The following is a 13,165-nucleotide window of genomic DNA, read 5'->3' on the forward strand; positions in this document are numbered from 1 at the left end:
ATAAACACATAACTGGTGTCATTATCATTGCAGAGTAACTGGGGAGTGGGGTGGCATGCCTGGGGAGGCACACCCACGAGGATATGGCCCTCTTCAGCCTAGGCAGCTGGCAACCTGAACCCATTGAAGAGACCTAACAGATTGGAAACGTGGATACGTGAGTGCCGACCACAGGCTGTGAATGTTCAGACAGGCTTGGGGGGCGGGGTGGGGTAGGTATAAGTGGAGAGGGAGCCGGGGAGCATTTACTGGAGAACTTACCCGGAGGCCACATTTCCATACTTAGCTCTGTGTTTTTCCTTAGGTTGTGTATATTTAGGGTGGCCTTTTGGAAAAGGGCTTCCCTGGTGGCTCAGAGGTTAAAGCATCTGCCTGCAATGCAGGAGACCCAGGTTCGATCCCTGGGTTGGGAAGATCCCCTGGAGAAGGAAATGGTCAACCCACTCCAGTATTCTTGCCTGGAGAATCTCATGGACGGAGGAGCCTTGTAGGCTACAGTCCAAGGGGTTGCAAAGAGTCGGACACGACTGAGCGACTTCACTTCACTTCACTCTTGGGAAATGGAGGTTATAAGGGGCTAAGGCCCCCGTGAAGCCCTTGCATCAGCATTGGTGTAGGCCTATTTGGTGTCAACAGAACTGAGCACGTAGTGCTCAAGGGATTGATCAAGGAAGGCTTCCTGGAGGAGGATTTGAGGCGTGCCTGAAAGGAAGACAGAGGGAAAAGTTTCCCACAAAACCCTAAAGTGAAAACAGACACGTTGATGAAACATCAGGAGCAGGGAGGGCACTCTGAGGACATCTACACTTCCCACCTCCATCACTGTAGGTACAGGAGCACTGAGTCCCAACACCTGCCTGAGGCCCAGCGTCTGGCTGAGCTGCTGCAGGAGGTGGGAGGGGATGTCCAGGCAGAGGCTGGAAGACTTGAAGGAGAAGTCACCTTCCAGGGAAAGGTGATCCTTGGTCTGCTAGCAGGAGAGGAGTGTGCAGTGGGTGGGCAGACACAGGACTGGAGAGAGAGGAGGGTCAGGGCTGGGACCCAGAGGGCACCCCGCTGGGGTACGCACAGCCCCTTAGAGATGATGGTGGGAGCCCACAGGATGTCTTGAGGCCTCTAGGAGCACCTCTGTGGCCCAGGGCCACATTCTTTTGAGTATTCTGGGGGTGGGATGGGGGTTGGAGGAGTAGAGTATGGAAACACCTAGAAATAAGACTGACTTTGCCATGTGACTAAAGGTCTTAACTCCAAGTTGAGGGTCACCTGGGGGCACTCACTACCTGGGAGCAGGCAAGGAAGGGAAGGGCTTGCAGAGGTGGGTTCCAGCAAGTTCCTGGAATTAACATTGAAATGAAATGGACACGACTGAGCGATGAACTGAACTGAACTGAATGTTACCTAAACATTTTGATTTAGGTAATTGTTAAGTTCACAGTACCTTGCCTGACATACACCTGGTAGGATATGAATGAATGTGTGTGAGCATTCTCAGTCGTGTCCAACTCCTTGCAACCCCACAGACTGTAGCCCGCCAGGCTCCTCTGTCCAGGGAATTCTCCAGGCAAGAATACTGGAGGAGGAGTTGGACAGTTGGATGTCCTCCTCCAGGGGATGTCCTCAACCCAGGGACAGAACCCAAGTCTCTTGCATTGGCAGGAGGATTCTTTACCACGGCACCATTTGGGAAGTCCAAGGGACATCAGAATTCTGAAACTCTGGTGGCAGTTTGGAAGGATGGGTGGGTTCCCATGGACAGATGGGTTTTATTCCCTCCTGTGCTCCTACAACCCTTCCCCCTTGAGAGAATGATGCTGGCTTCCACTTTAGGGGACAGGCAACATAGCAACAGCTGACACTTAAGTGGTGCTTTTCTATGTGGCCAATAAATTCTGAGTGCTTTCCGTGTATTAACTCATCTAATCTTCATACTAATCCTGTGATCACCCCATTCTACAAATGGGGAAACTGAAGCACAGAGAAGCCGTTTTCGATGATCCCACAATTAGGAAGTGATGGGGCCAGGATTCAAGCCGAGACAGCCCGGCACTAGAGCTCTGCTCTCGACCGTCAAGCTCCACTGCCTCTGTCGCTTGGGAACTCCAATCTCCCTGCCTCCTCTGGTACCCTGAAGCAGGGCAGTCAGTTCCGCCACCAAGCAGAACACTTAGCAGAGGTGTAGAAACACAGGTGGTTGAGGGTAAATTTGAAGTCATCACCTCAAGGCAGGAAACAGCACTGGGCCCTGACTGCTGGGCCCTTCCTCCTGCTCCAAGGCAGCCCTCCCTCCTGTCCTCATCAGCTCCAGCTTTAGGAATTCCTACAGCCCAGAGTCAGCCCCAGGTCTAGAAAGGCCAAGGTGGTCTGGCTTCAAAGCAAATGGCCCCACTGGACGCTCCAGGCATCCTGTAATCCAGGTGGAAGCGTTTTGCAAGCCTACAACCGCGGTTGGCAACACTCCTCTTAGCATCTCTGAGGGACGCTTCTTACCTGCAGGCTGTATCTTCCTGTCCTGCTTGGCAAAGTAGAGATCTGGCCCACCCCAAGACAGCTCCTTCCTATGCAACCTGGTAAGACTTGGCAGAAACACTGCATGCCACTGGAATTCCCAAGTGGTCTCCCATCCTCTGCTTGGATGCTTCCAGGAACAGAGAGCTCACCACCTCAGAAGGCAGCTGATCCACTAAGTAATACCTATGACCCAGTGTTTTTTATCATAAAACTCTTTGCACGTTTACTTCCCCAACTATACTTAAAGCTCTGTGGAAACAAAACCAGGATGCGGTCATCCTAAAGTCTTGCAAAATCTTTTAGGTAGAAAGGACTTAATAGATTCTTGCTAATAGAGATCTTATCAAGGGGGAAGAATGCAAGAAAAAAAAGCATGATCTAATTTATCAGCTTGCAAACAGCAGAGCAGGGATCTGAATCCAGATTCCTGTATTTTGGAGCCTTGGATGTGCAAGGCTCTTCCCTGGAAACCCAGGACCCCACTGACCCCTCCTCCAGGGAAAACATGGATGGTATAAAGTCTTGGTTGTGTTTGAAGAAAAGAAAAGCAAAAAAAGAAAAAAAACTCTTGGTACATTTTTTTTCAAATGAACAACTCCCCCTCCCCCAAGTAACCCAGACCTCATGAGAGGAAGCAAAGACCACATCCTAACTGACGCTGAGACTCTGAGTTCCTGCAGTGGGGTCTCAGTCAGGGTCGAGTTGGTGTCCCAGATACTGGAAGCACAGCGCAGCGTGTGGTCAGGAAGCCTTGGATGAATAATGAGTGAATGTGGGTGGGAGGAGCTCGAAGACAGGAAGATGAGGCGCTGGGCTGGAAGCTTGAGCAGGGAGGAGCGCTGATGGCATCCTAGAGGGCTGAGCGTGTCCCTGCCACTTGGATGGGCCCCCGAGTGACACAGCTGCTGCACAGCCACGCCTTGTGCTGACCTCACCAGGACGAGGCGGACGCGGGTGCAGGAGAAAGCGATGGTGCCCGGTGTCGAGAGAACGTCCCAGGGACTGGGGGCTGGGTGAGCAGCTGGGAGAGGCTTCCTTAAGGCAGAGGCCGCATCAGATGATTCATCTCTGGACATGTGTTACTCCGGGGGGCCCGCAGCAAGAGGAAGGGACGGGGGAGGAGCAGAAAGAGAGGCTGGCAGAGGGGAAGGGGCAGAGAGATAGAAGGCACCAACAAGTGGCCCCTGCAGTCCCTCCAGCCGCCACCCGCCCAGTCCGTCCTGCCTGAGGAGAGCTGGCGCCCCCCTCCCTGGAACAGGGCACCACCCGTCAAAACGGACGCTGCCCACAGAGCTGGCGTGGCAGCTGGGCCCCCAGTGCCCAAGGCTGCCTGATGAGTTGGTGGGGAGGCCCGGAGGGTCCCGAGGAGGGGCTGGGCAACGTCAGGGGCCATGCGGTGGGATGGGGCGCAGGGCCTCGCCCTCTGGGGCTTCTGGCGGCCTGTCAGCCATGCCCGCAGATGACCCAAGGGCAAAGGCCTGCTCCCAGTTACCAGGAATGCAGCAGGCAAGCCAGGTGCCAGCTGCCCACACAGCCCTGGCAGGTGGGGGCCATCCTGTTAGCGCCGCACCTCAGGGCGGCAGGCGGGGTATGAGCTCTGACAACCCCCTTGCTCCGCGGGGCCCAGAGCCTCAGGCTCGCTGTGGGAAAGGAGCGAGAGTCCCATCGCAGGGCCCTGCTCGCAGGGCCCTGCTCCCAGGGAGGCTCCGCAGACGAAGCCTCCCAGTGTGTGTGGGGGGGGGGGCGTGGATGCTACTGGCCTCTCTCAGCCTTTAAAAGCAGGGGTCAGGGGCTTCCCAGCTCAAAGTGAGATCCAGAGTCCCTCCCATGCCCCACAGGACTCTATCCTGGCTACACACTGGGGTCAACTGGGGAGCTTTTAAAAAAGTGACGGATGGGGCTTCCCTCGTGGTCCAGTGATGACTCCATGCTTCAATGCAGGGGGTGCAGGTTCGATCCCTGGTCAGGGAACTAAGATCCCACATGCTGCAGACTGAATACAGCCAAAAAAATATATATATATATATATTTTTTAAGTTTCTGACACCTGGCCCCACTGCTGGAAAACCTGTGAATTTCCAGCATGGAAACCTGGAACCACACTTCCTACATGCTCCACAATGGGCGCGAGGTACAGAACCGTCTGTCCTTTATGCCTGCCAGCCCACTCGCCACCCTGCCAGGCCAATGTGCTTCGTCCAGCCCCGCTGCCTCCTCATTCATCCTCACGCACCCTCCCTTGGGGGTCTTCACTGGAGCACTCTGTCCTTGGGGGTCCACACAGTCCCCCACTGATGAGGCACTGCTCTCCCCAATCTCACCAGAGGCCCCTGACCACATTGTGCCATCACAAGGCCCCTGACTCTGCTTGATTCTGCCTCCTCACACCTGAACCCTTGACATCGGGGTGCTTAATTTGGGTAATGCTTTTCCCCCTCACCAGAACATCAGTTCTGCAACAGCAGGGGCAAGGTGATCTTGCTCAGGGCCCCGTCCTCTGGGCCCAGCACCATGCCTGTCACACGGCGGGTGCTTGATACAAATCTGCTGAGAGAAAGGTCATCCACGCCAACTGGTCTGAGCTCCTGCTGCTGCAAAGAGGGTGCAGGATCCCGCAACTCGGCGTGCTAGCTCCCAGCTAAGGGCCAGGCTGGGACAAATTCCTGGGGCTGAAGATCTGCTCTGGAGACCAGGGCTCGTAGGATGCTACGTTGTGTCAAGACAGGAAGCACGGGTCTGAGCAGAGGTGAAGGTGCAAAGATAGCCCAGAAGGAACTGAGCTGCTTCGAGGAGGAAGGAAAGGACGTCTGGCACATGCCCCACACCTGGAGCCCAGCAGGCAAACAGGGTGGTGACTGTGGTCAGACCAGCAGCCCTGACCACCCAGACCAGAGAGATGGCATGACTGAGAGCCGCAGGAAGGGAAGAGGCGGCCCCAGGGCCGAGCCCAGCCTCCCCCTGCAGCACCGTTGAAGACCTCCTGTCAGCAGCTGAGGGCCCCTGCAGGGCGCCATGCCCGTGCCAGGCTGGTGTGGTGAAGGGAGAAGCCAGCGGGTGCCCCAGGCACTCCTGACCCATCCCAGGGGCAGAAGACGGCAAAGGGCAGCCAGAGGAGGAGATGGCCAGCCTGGGACTCCAGCCCAGGGGCAGGCCGCCACTTGGGAGAGGCGTATGAGAATGACGGTGGGGCGCCCAGAAGACAGAGGGGCCCAGGACACCTGCCCCGTGCGCTGGTGGTCTGGCCACTGGAGAGGCTGAGGACGGCCCTCAAGGCCCGTTTGCCCCAGTCGCTCACAACCATCACTCCACCAGCTTCCTTCTCCAGTAACATCCTTTTTCCTCAGGCACTGATCACACATGAGGCCTGCGGGGAGCCTCCCAACTCCGCCCCGGAGCTCTCTGGGGCAGAAACTCAGAGTGCTGTGATGACCGCACAGAGACCCCCAGAGTCCCCTCGACCACTTCAGCCTCCAGAGAGGACAGGAGCTGCCTCAGCAAGAGCGGCCACCCTGCCCCTCCAGACTCTTCAGTGGGGCCGGCGCCTGTGTGAACCCCTGGGTGCCGCTGCCCGGGGTACAGCGGTGGCCTCCGGTCCCAAGAGGAGCTGCAGCGAAGCAGCACCTGCTCCAACTTCCCTCCTGTGTGCTTCTCCGGTCCGCCCCCCTTCTCTCTTTGCCCTCCTTGAAGACCCACAGCTGCAGTGGCTGACAGACCTGGACTCTAATTCGCCGTGGGACCCTAGGCGAGTCATTTAACCCCGGGGAACCTTGCTGTCCTCACCAGCAAAACGGGCAGAAAGGGGGCTGCTGTGAGGCTTCGACAAGAGGCACAGTGGTGGCACATAGTAGGGGGCTCAGCAAACCTCAGGTCTTGCTAGTCTCCTCCCAAATTCAACTTCAAAAGCCCAACGCGGATCCCCACCAATGTGGTTCCTGGCCCCTGCCCTCCAGTTTGGTGACCGGCTGCCTTTAGGAGGTGAGGGGATTAAAGCTGGCAGAATCAGTGTGGAGAACCAGGCCCCGACCCACCGTCCACATCCGTGGTCTTGGGCATGCCACCCGAGCCTTCAACACGAGCTTCCTCCCCTGGGAAGCAGCCAGCCCCTCACGTGTGCCAGCAAACTGGGAAGTACTCACATGTGAGGCATCAGACGCAGCCTGACATTCTCAGGGTGGTCTTGGGGAGAACAAACCTGGACACTGAACTGGAAAACACAGCACGACGCTGAGAACTCTGGGAGATTAGTGTGAAAGGAGGTGTGAACAGACCCAGGGTAAGGGGGCATCTGGGAAGCGGGAAGGGGAGTCAGGTCTGTGTAGTTACCGTTGGGCTGGAAATACAGGTCTCCCTAGTTCTGCTGTGCTGGCCTTGACCATTCTCCACATCAGCCCTCTCTTAAACCTTCCTCCCTGCCTCCCAAGAAGTCAGAGACTCACTCGGTTGGGGGAGCACAAAGGTCAGCTACATCAGACAGAACCCAGACCCTTCCCCAGGGCCCCCAGCAGCAACTCAGGCCACGGCGGCAACAGAACCAAGTCCCAGGCTTCTCCTGCATCCATCCCAGGGTACCCGGGATTGACTGCCAGCCCTGAAGGCAGCAGCATCCAGAATACCGCAGGAAGAGTTCAGGGCACCAGGCCCATGGCCCAGAGTGGGCTCAGGGACACACACTAACCAAACTCTCTCCGCTTTATCTGCACAGACACAAGCCCGGCCTGCACTCAGGGGGCCTGGGGAGGCCCTTCCGTCCCCCACCTTTGGCGTCAGTTTGTCAACATCAGCTTTTGTGCAGGAGACTGCTCACTCCTTTCTGTACCACATGAATTAAATATATTATCTGTCTTTATGCTGAGTCACAGGACATTCACAGTACAGTGGCGGGGGGTGGGGGTGGGGTCTTATGGGGAAGCCAAGACCCTCCAGGGCTGCTCCTCAGGCAGAAGAGGGTGGGCAGGGGGCCTAGCCTCCCTTTGGCCTTGACATCTAAGACCCAGCCCAGTGTTGAGACTTTGGGAATACAAGAGGTGTGCTCCATAGGGGGGTGGAGGTGCCTTCTTGGGGGCCATGGCCCCACACACTCCCAGTCCCCTGGGGTCCAGGGTAAGAGCCAACCCCATCCCGCCCCATCTTCCTGCACCTCAGACTGTGAGCCTGGCCTCCTCTGGGCATGGGGAGGCTCCAGACAGGCCGGAGCAAGGACAGAGCCATGGGCACCGGGGAGGAGCAGAAGAAGAAGGCTGTGCAACACCATGGAGCTGGGGCCGGCCTGACACCAGGCTCAGGGTGAGCCTGAACACGCAGGTGCTGCCCGCAGGATGCTGGTCCAGGGCCCCATGGGACTGGCTGGGCCACCAGCAGCACACGGGGCCCCTGGCAGGGAGCGGGCCGTGGGGACAAGTCAGGGGCAATGGGAGAGGGGGTGCAGCTCTGTCGCGCTGGGGACGGCCGCCCCCGCACTCGGGGATGATAAGCAGAAGAGCTCTCGGGAGAGGGCAGACTGGTAGGAGCGGGAGGCAGAGCTCCCAGGGCAGTGCTCCACCGCCTGCAGTTTAAGGCGATCCCGCTCAGACTGGGGGGGAGGGCAGGCTCCACCGAGCTGCAGGAGCGTGGCCAGGGAGCCAGGGCCCCATGGGACTGGCTAGGCCACCAGCAGCACACAGGGCCCCTGGCTGGGAGCGGGCCGTGGGGACAAGTCGGGGGCAATGGGAGAGGGGGTGCAGCTCTGTCGCGCTGGGGACGGCCACCCCCGCAGGTGGGAGGGGCTTTGGCACAAACATTGGCACCCAGGGTTCCAGGGTCCCAGACAAGGTGCCATGTCGCTTCCTGCTCTCAGAGGGGAAACAGAGGAAAGATGTGCGGGCTCCCAGGGGCCTGAAAGAGTCTCAACCAAACTGATGAGGCAGGCAGGCAGGCAGGCCCCCGGGAGGTCGGGGGGCACAGTGGCACCCAAGTCCAAGGCACAGTGCTCAGCTCAGCCTCTGGACTCTCCAGTCCCTGTGGGTTCCTGCTGGTGCCCAAGGGCTTCAGGGTGGGAAAGTGCCTGAGGTCTCTCTCTGCCTGCCGCCTCTTCCAAGGGAAGCAGCTCATGCCTGGCCCCAGGGCAGGGGGTGGAGGAGTTGGTGTCTGGGCCAAGGGCACTGGGGAGGCACGTGGGAAGCAGGGAGAGGAAGCAGCCACGGCCAGCTGGGCTGCCCGAGGTCTCCCACCTCACGCATCTGTCCTCTGAGGCCGCACGGGCCCCATCCCGCTGCAGCTGTGCACGGTGTGACCTCTCGCCCCTGGGCCACAGGAGGGCGGGCACAGCTCAGAAGATGCTCTGTCGGCGGTTCTTCCCTCGCCCTGGAAAATGGAAGGAAAGATGTGGGGCTGCAAGGAGGAGGCAGGGGCCAAGGTCGCCTGAGATCAGCAGGGTCGGACTGCTCTGCCAGAGCCAGCAAGAGCATGTGCTCAGGAGCTGGTCAGTCCTGAGCTCTAATCCCATCCCTTCTACTCACTCACTGTGTGAAACTGCAGCTCAGCCTCCCAGAGCCTCAGTCTCCTTGCCTGAGAAATGGAGAGCACTAACCAATGGTATCGACTTCAAGGAAAATTTTAGGATTAAATAAGATGCTATATGGAAAGCACTTATCACGTCGGAGGCCATCAGCTAGTCTGGAAATAAGTGCAGTTCTACCAGGATAGAGGCTACACCTGGAGCTCAGAGTGTAGGCACCGAGAGAAGGCACCAGGAAACGGGCGCACCTTCAAGAGGCTACTCTGAGATGCGGCGTTCTGTCTGGGGCGCGGGTTGAGGAGGAAGATACAGGGAGGAAGCCTGGGCAGCAGATAGGGAAACCGGCCCTGCCCTGCTCCCTGCAGGCCCCCGGAAGAGAGACCCGAGTTGGGGAGGAGCCCCCATCTCCCGGCCCTATCTCTGTTCCTCAGGAAGGCAAGCGCTGCCCGCCCTCGGCGTCCTCTAGTCAGGGCGAGCAGTGGGGAGGACAGGCCCCTACCTGGCTGCTGGAAGGCCAGACCCCGGTAGCCGGGGTCCTTCTGGAGTTGGATCTCCTTCAGGGAGAAGAGGGAGGCAGCTGTTGACAGAGAGGGCACAGGCTGGGAGACCGCTCAGTGAACCGGCTCCACTCCTGCAGTCTGCAGCCCCTCGCCCACCACACGCGGGGAGCTGGGGCACCCCTTCAGTCGGGCTGGCAGCCCCAGGATGGGTTTGCTCCCCTTGTTACGAAGGAAAACCCGGGGACAGGGAGCCAGGTTGCTCAGCCAGACCTGGGCCCTGGGCTCTGGGCTCTGCTCCCTCCTCGCCCAGACCCACTGCCCCGTTCCCGGGTCCAGGGAGGCCCCCCAAGCCTCGCCCTCGCACTCACTGTCTTCCAGCTGGTGCACGCGCTCCCCCAGAGACCGGAAGTAGGGGTGCCTCAGGGCCGCCTCTGCTGACACGCGGCTCTTGGATTCATACTGAAAGGCAGAGGGTGGTGGCTGCAGGGACCCCTCTGGCAATATGACCCCTACGCTTAGTCCCCTGGCCCAGATGAGAGGGCCAGTCTGACCTGAGCAACCCTTCGGGTCACCTAGCTGCTGCTGCTGCTGCTGCTAAGCCACTTCAGTCGTGTCTGACTCTGAGCAACCCCATAGACAGCAGCCCACCAGGCTCCTCCGTCCCTGGGATTCTCCACGCAAGGGTACTGGAGTGGGCTGCCATTGCCTTCTCCACCTAGCTGCTAGCCCAGCTCAAGACTGGCCCAGAGCTCAGGGTCCCAGGTTCCCAGCCACCAGGAGAATCAGACATGGGACTTAAAGAAAATGATCTCTTCTGGGGATGGAAATACAGATGCAAAAGTATACACAATTATAACTTGAATACCAGTAATACTAACAAGTAGTACTAAGAACCACCCTTACTGGGGGCTTAAGCAAGGCAGGCGCCGTTCTAAGTGTCTTCAACAACCTCACTTTACCCTCACAACCATCTTACAAGGTGTGAGTGATTCACTCTGCTGTGCAGTTGAGCCAAGCCAGGCACAGCTGAGTTCTGTAACCTGCCCACGGGCTACGCAGCTAGGGTTTGAACTGGGGTTTCGGTTTGGAGCACGCCTGCTCTGAAGTCTGGGGAGGCTGGCGCTCCTCTCGTGCCGGGGGGGCAGGGGGTCCCAGGGAGCCCCAAGCCGGGCCCGGGGCTGGGACTGGGAGCCTGGATGACGTTCTGAAGCTTCAACTCCCTGCCTGCTGGGCCACGGCCGGCAGGGAGCACACTCACCAGGAGGAGGCTGCTCAGGAGGTTGATGCCGTCAGGGTCCAACCTGCGGGAGGAAGGAGCCAGCTCAGGCCTGTGGGGGCGCACGAGCCCCGAGGCCGCTTCCCCGAGAGGGGCCGTGAGGACCACAGGGACAGGAGCGGGGAGGAGGCGCTACCTGGGAGCGTGGCTGAGGAGCGGCTGGGGGAGGTACCGGGGGAAGTTGTAGGCTCGGAACTCCGACAGGGCCATCACACCGGGCCACGTCTCTTCCGTGGGGGTCCCTGGGGAGATGAGAAGGGGTTGGGAGGGTGAGAGGCCAGGGCCGAGGGCGACGTTGGGGTAGGGGTGGGTGGCAAGGGAGGAGGTGGGGGCAGAGAGTGGCCGCCGCCACTGGGACCCCCGCCCTGGAGGATCGCCCCCGTCCCAGGAAGTGTCCGCGCTGGACGGGGTGCTGGCGCCCCCTCGAGGCGAGACGGAGGGAGCGGCAGGAGACTGACCGAGGAGTCGGAAGATGAGGTGCAGCTCCTCCTTGACCGTGGAGCCGGGGAAGAGCGGCCTCCCCGTGGCCATCTCGTAGTGGATGCAGCCCACACCCCTGCAGGAAGCGATGGGCAGGCCGGCGTCAGCCTGGGCCTCCTTGCACCCACGCTCCCTGGCGCTGCTCCCCCGCGATCGCCGCCACGGAGGCTCCAGTGGGTCACGGCACGGGGGTGGGGGGCCCGAGGCTGCCGAGGCTCCTAGCACAGCATGGCCCCCTACTGCAGTCTCCGTTTGGGGAGCCTCTGGGCTTCAGGACGCTTTGAGCTCTCCCCCTTTTACTCTGTAGGGTTGGCGTCTGCATAGCCAGCACCCCTGTGGCAGCTCTTCAAGCTGCGCTATCTCAAACTTTCTCCATCGTGTACCCCCACGGGAAGAGAGAAGCCCACAGAGTCACTCTCCAAGGAAACCCCTGCATACTGCAGAGGCCATTCATCAGAGACCCGTGTTTTACCTGGAAACCTGGGCCAACTTTTCATTCTACACTGAATCCTGTGTGTGTTAATTTTAATACAAAAATAATGCATCCCTTCTAAATTTTTCAGCGGAACTGATGCTTGGGGAAGATTCATCATATGCACTGTGGGGGCCCCCCTGTACCCTCTGGTGACCCCCTATGTGCTCCTGGGGGGTATTTCAGAAGCACAGCCCAGCACAGTCTGTTGAGAACCAGGGAAACCCAGATGTAGCCCTGACTTAGTTCTCTGATATCCAGTTCCGTAGGATGCCACATAGCTTTTATTCAAAGGAAGTTAGACAGTCCTTTGAAGAAGCCCGTGGGGCAACAGAGGCAAGTCGGGAGGTCCCACAGGCTCGCTTACCACATGTCTAGGGGGGTGGAGTACTCCGTGGACCCCAGCAGCACGTCGGGGGGCCTGTACCACAGGGTCACCACCTCATTGGAGTAGGTCTTCGTGGGCACTGACTTGGCCCGGGCCAGTCCTAGGAGCAAACCGTCACTGCACCTCCCTGCTCCATGCACTTGCATCCCAGAGAGACTCTGGGGTCCTCCCAGCCCCGCGGGCTCTGGCCCTCACCAAAATCGGCCAGCTTCAGCTCCCCTCTCTCGTTGATGAGCAGGTTCTGGGGCTTCAGGTCCCGGTGCAGGATCTTGCGGCGGTGGCAGTAGGCGAGGCCCCGGAGCAGCTGGAACATGAAAATCTGTGGGGAGAGAAGAGAGGGGGCAGCCCGAGGTGGGAGCACGCCCCGGGGCTGGGGAGGAATGGAGCCTGCACCTCTGCCCTGGGGCTGGGATGGGGTGGGGGATGCAACTGGGTGGAGGTGAGGTACTGGAGGCTACCTGGTTCTCCTGCCCACGTGGACGCCCTGTCCTAGGCCCCACCCAGAGGGGAGGGCACCGGGCACACAGAGGAGGCAGCAGGGTGGGCAGGAGAGAGCGCTCCAGCAGGGAGCTGAGAGGGGCCACTGTGGGCCAGGAAGCCTGCCCACTCAGGAGGGGCCATTCACTCCTGCAAGCTTCCCCGGAAGCTCCTCTTCACCCTGGCAGGTAACTGGTGCTCTCAAGTGACAGACGTGCTGGAAGCGGGGAGGGTTACACCAGCCATGGGGGGGCAGTCCATGGACAGACGTGCTGGAAGCGGGGAGGGTTACAGCAGCCCTGGGGGGGCGGTCCATGGACAGATGAGCTGGAAGCGGGGAGGGTTACAGCAGCCCTAGGGGGAGCGGTCCATGGACAGATGAGCTGGAGGCGGGGAGGGTTACAGCAGCCCTGGGGGGAGCGGTCCATGGACAGATGAGCTGGAAGCGGGGAGGGTTACAGCAGCCCTGGGGGGAGTGGTCCATGGACAGATGAGCTGGAAGCGGGGAGGGTTACAGCAGCCGTGGGGGGGCAGTCCATGGACAGACGTGCTGGAAGCGGGGAGGGTTACA

General features: G+C 59.5%; 1 protein-coding gene and 1 non-coding gene across 2 annotated transcripts in view; one reads left to right on the forward strand and one right to left on the reverse strand.

The window, feature by feature from the left end:
- The first annotated feature begins 341 nt into the window (after window positions 1-341).
- On the forward strand, window positions 342-413 carry TRNAC-GCA. The gene has a single exon. It is a non-coding gene; the product is annotated as a tRNA-Cys (tRNA).
- A 6,902-nt stretch (window positions 414-7,315) lies between these two features.
- CDK18 (cyclin dependent kinase 18) overlaps window positions 7,316-13,165 on the reverse strand; it is a 9,893-nt gene continuing 4,043 nt past the window's right edge. The window contains exons 8-15 of the mRNA XM_040262974.1: window positions 12,313-12,436; window positions 12,097-12,217; window positions 11,236-11,333; window positions 10,914-11,019; window positions 10,760-10,802; window positions 9,870-9,960; window positions 9,501-9,578; window positions 7,316-8,847 (exon numbers count right to left, since the gene is read on the reverse strand). Coding sequence (XP_040118908.1) covers window positions 8,813-8,847; window positions 9,501-9,578; window positions 9,870-9,960; window positions 10,760-10,802; window positions 10,914-11,019; window positions 11,236-11,333; window positions 12,097-12,217; window positions 12,313-12,436 — 696 coding nt within the window. The 3' untranslated portion in view covers window positions 7,316-8,812. The remainder of the gene's footprint in view (window positions 8,848-9,500; window positions 9,579-9,869; window positions 9,961-10,759; window positions 10,803-10,913; window positions 11,020-11,235; window positions 11,334-12,096; window positions 12,218-12,312; window positions 12,437-13,165) is intronic.

Source organism: Oryx dammah, unplaced genomic scaffold (assembly GCF_014754425.2).
Source record: "Oryx dammah isolate SB20612 unplaced genomic scaffold, SCBI_Odam_1.1 HiC_scaffold_21, whole genome shotgun sequence".
Classification (NCBI taxonomy): domain Eukaryota; kingdom Metazoa; phylum Chordata; class Mammalia; order Artiodactyla; family Bovidae; genus Oryx; species Oryx dammah.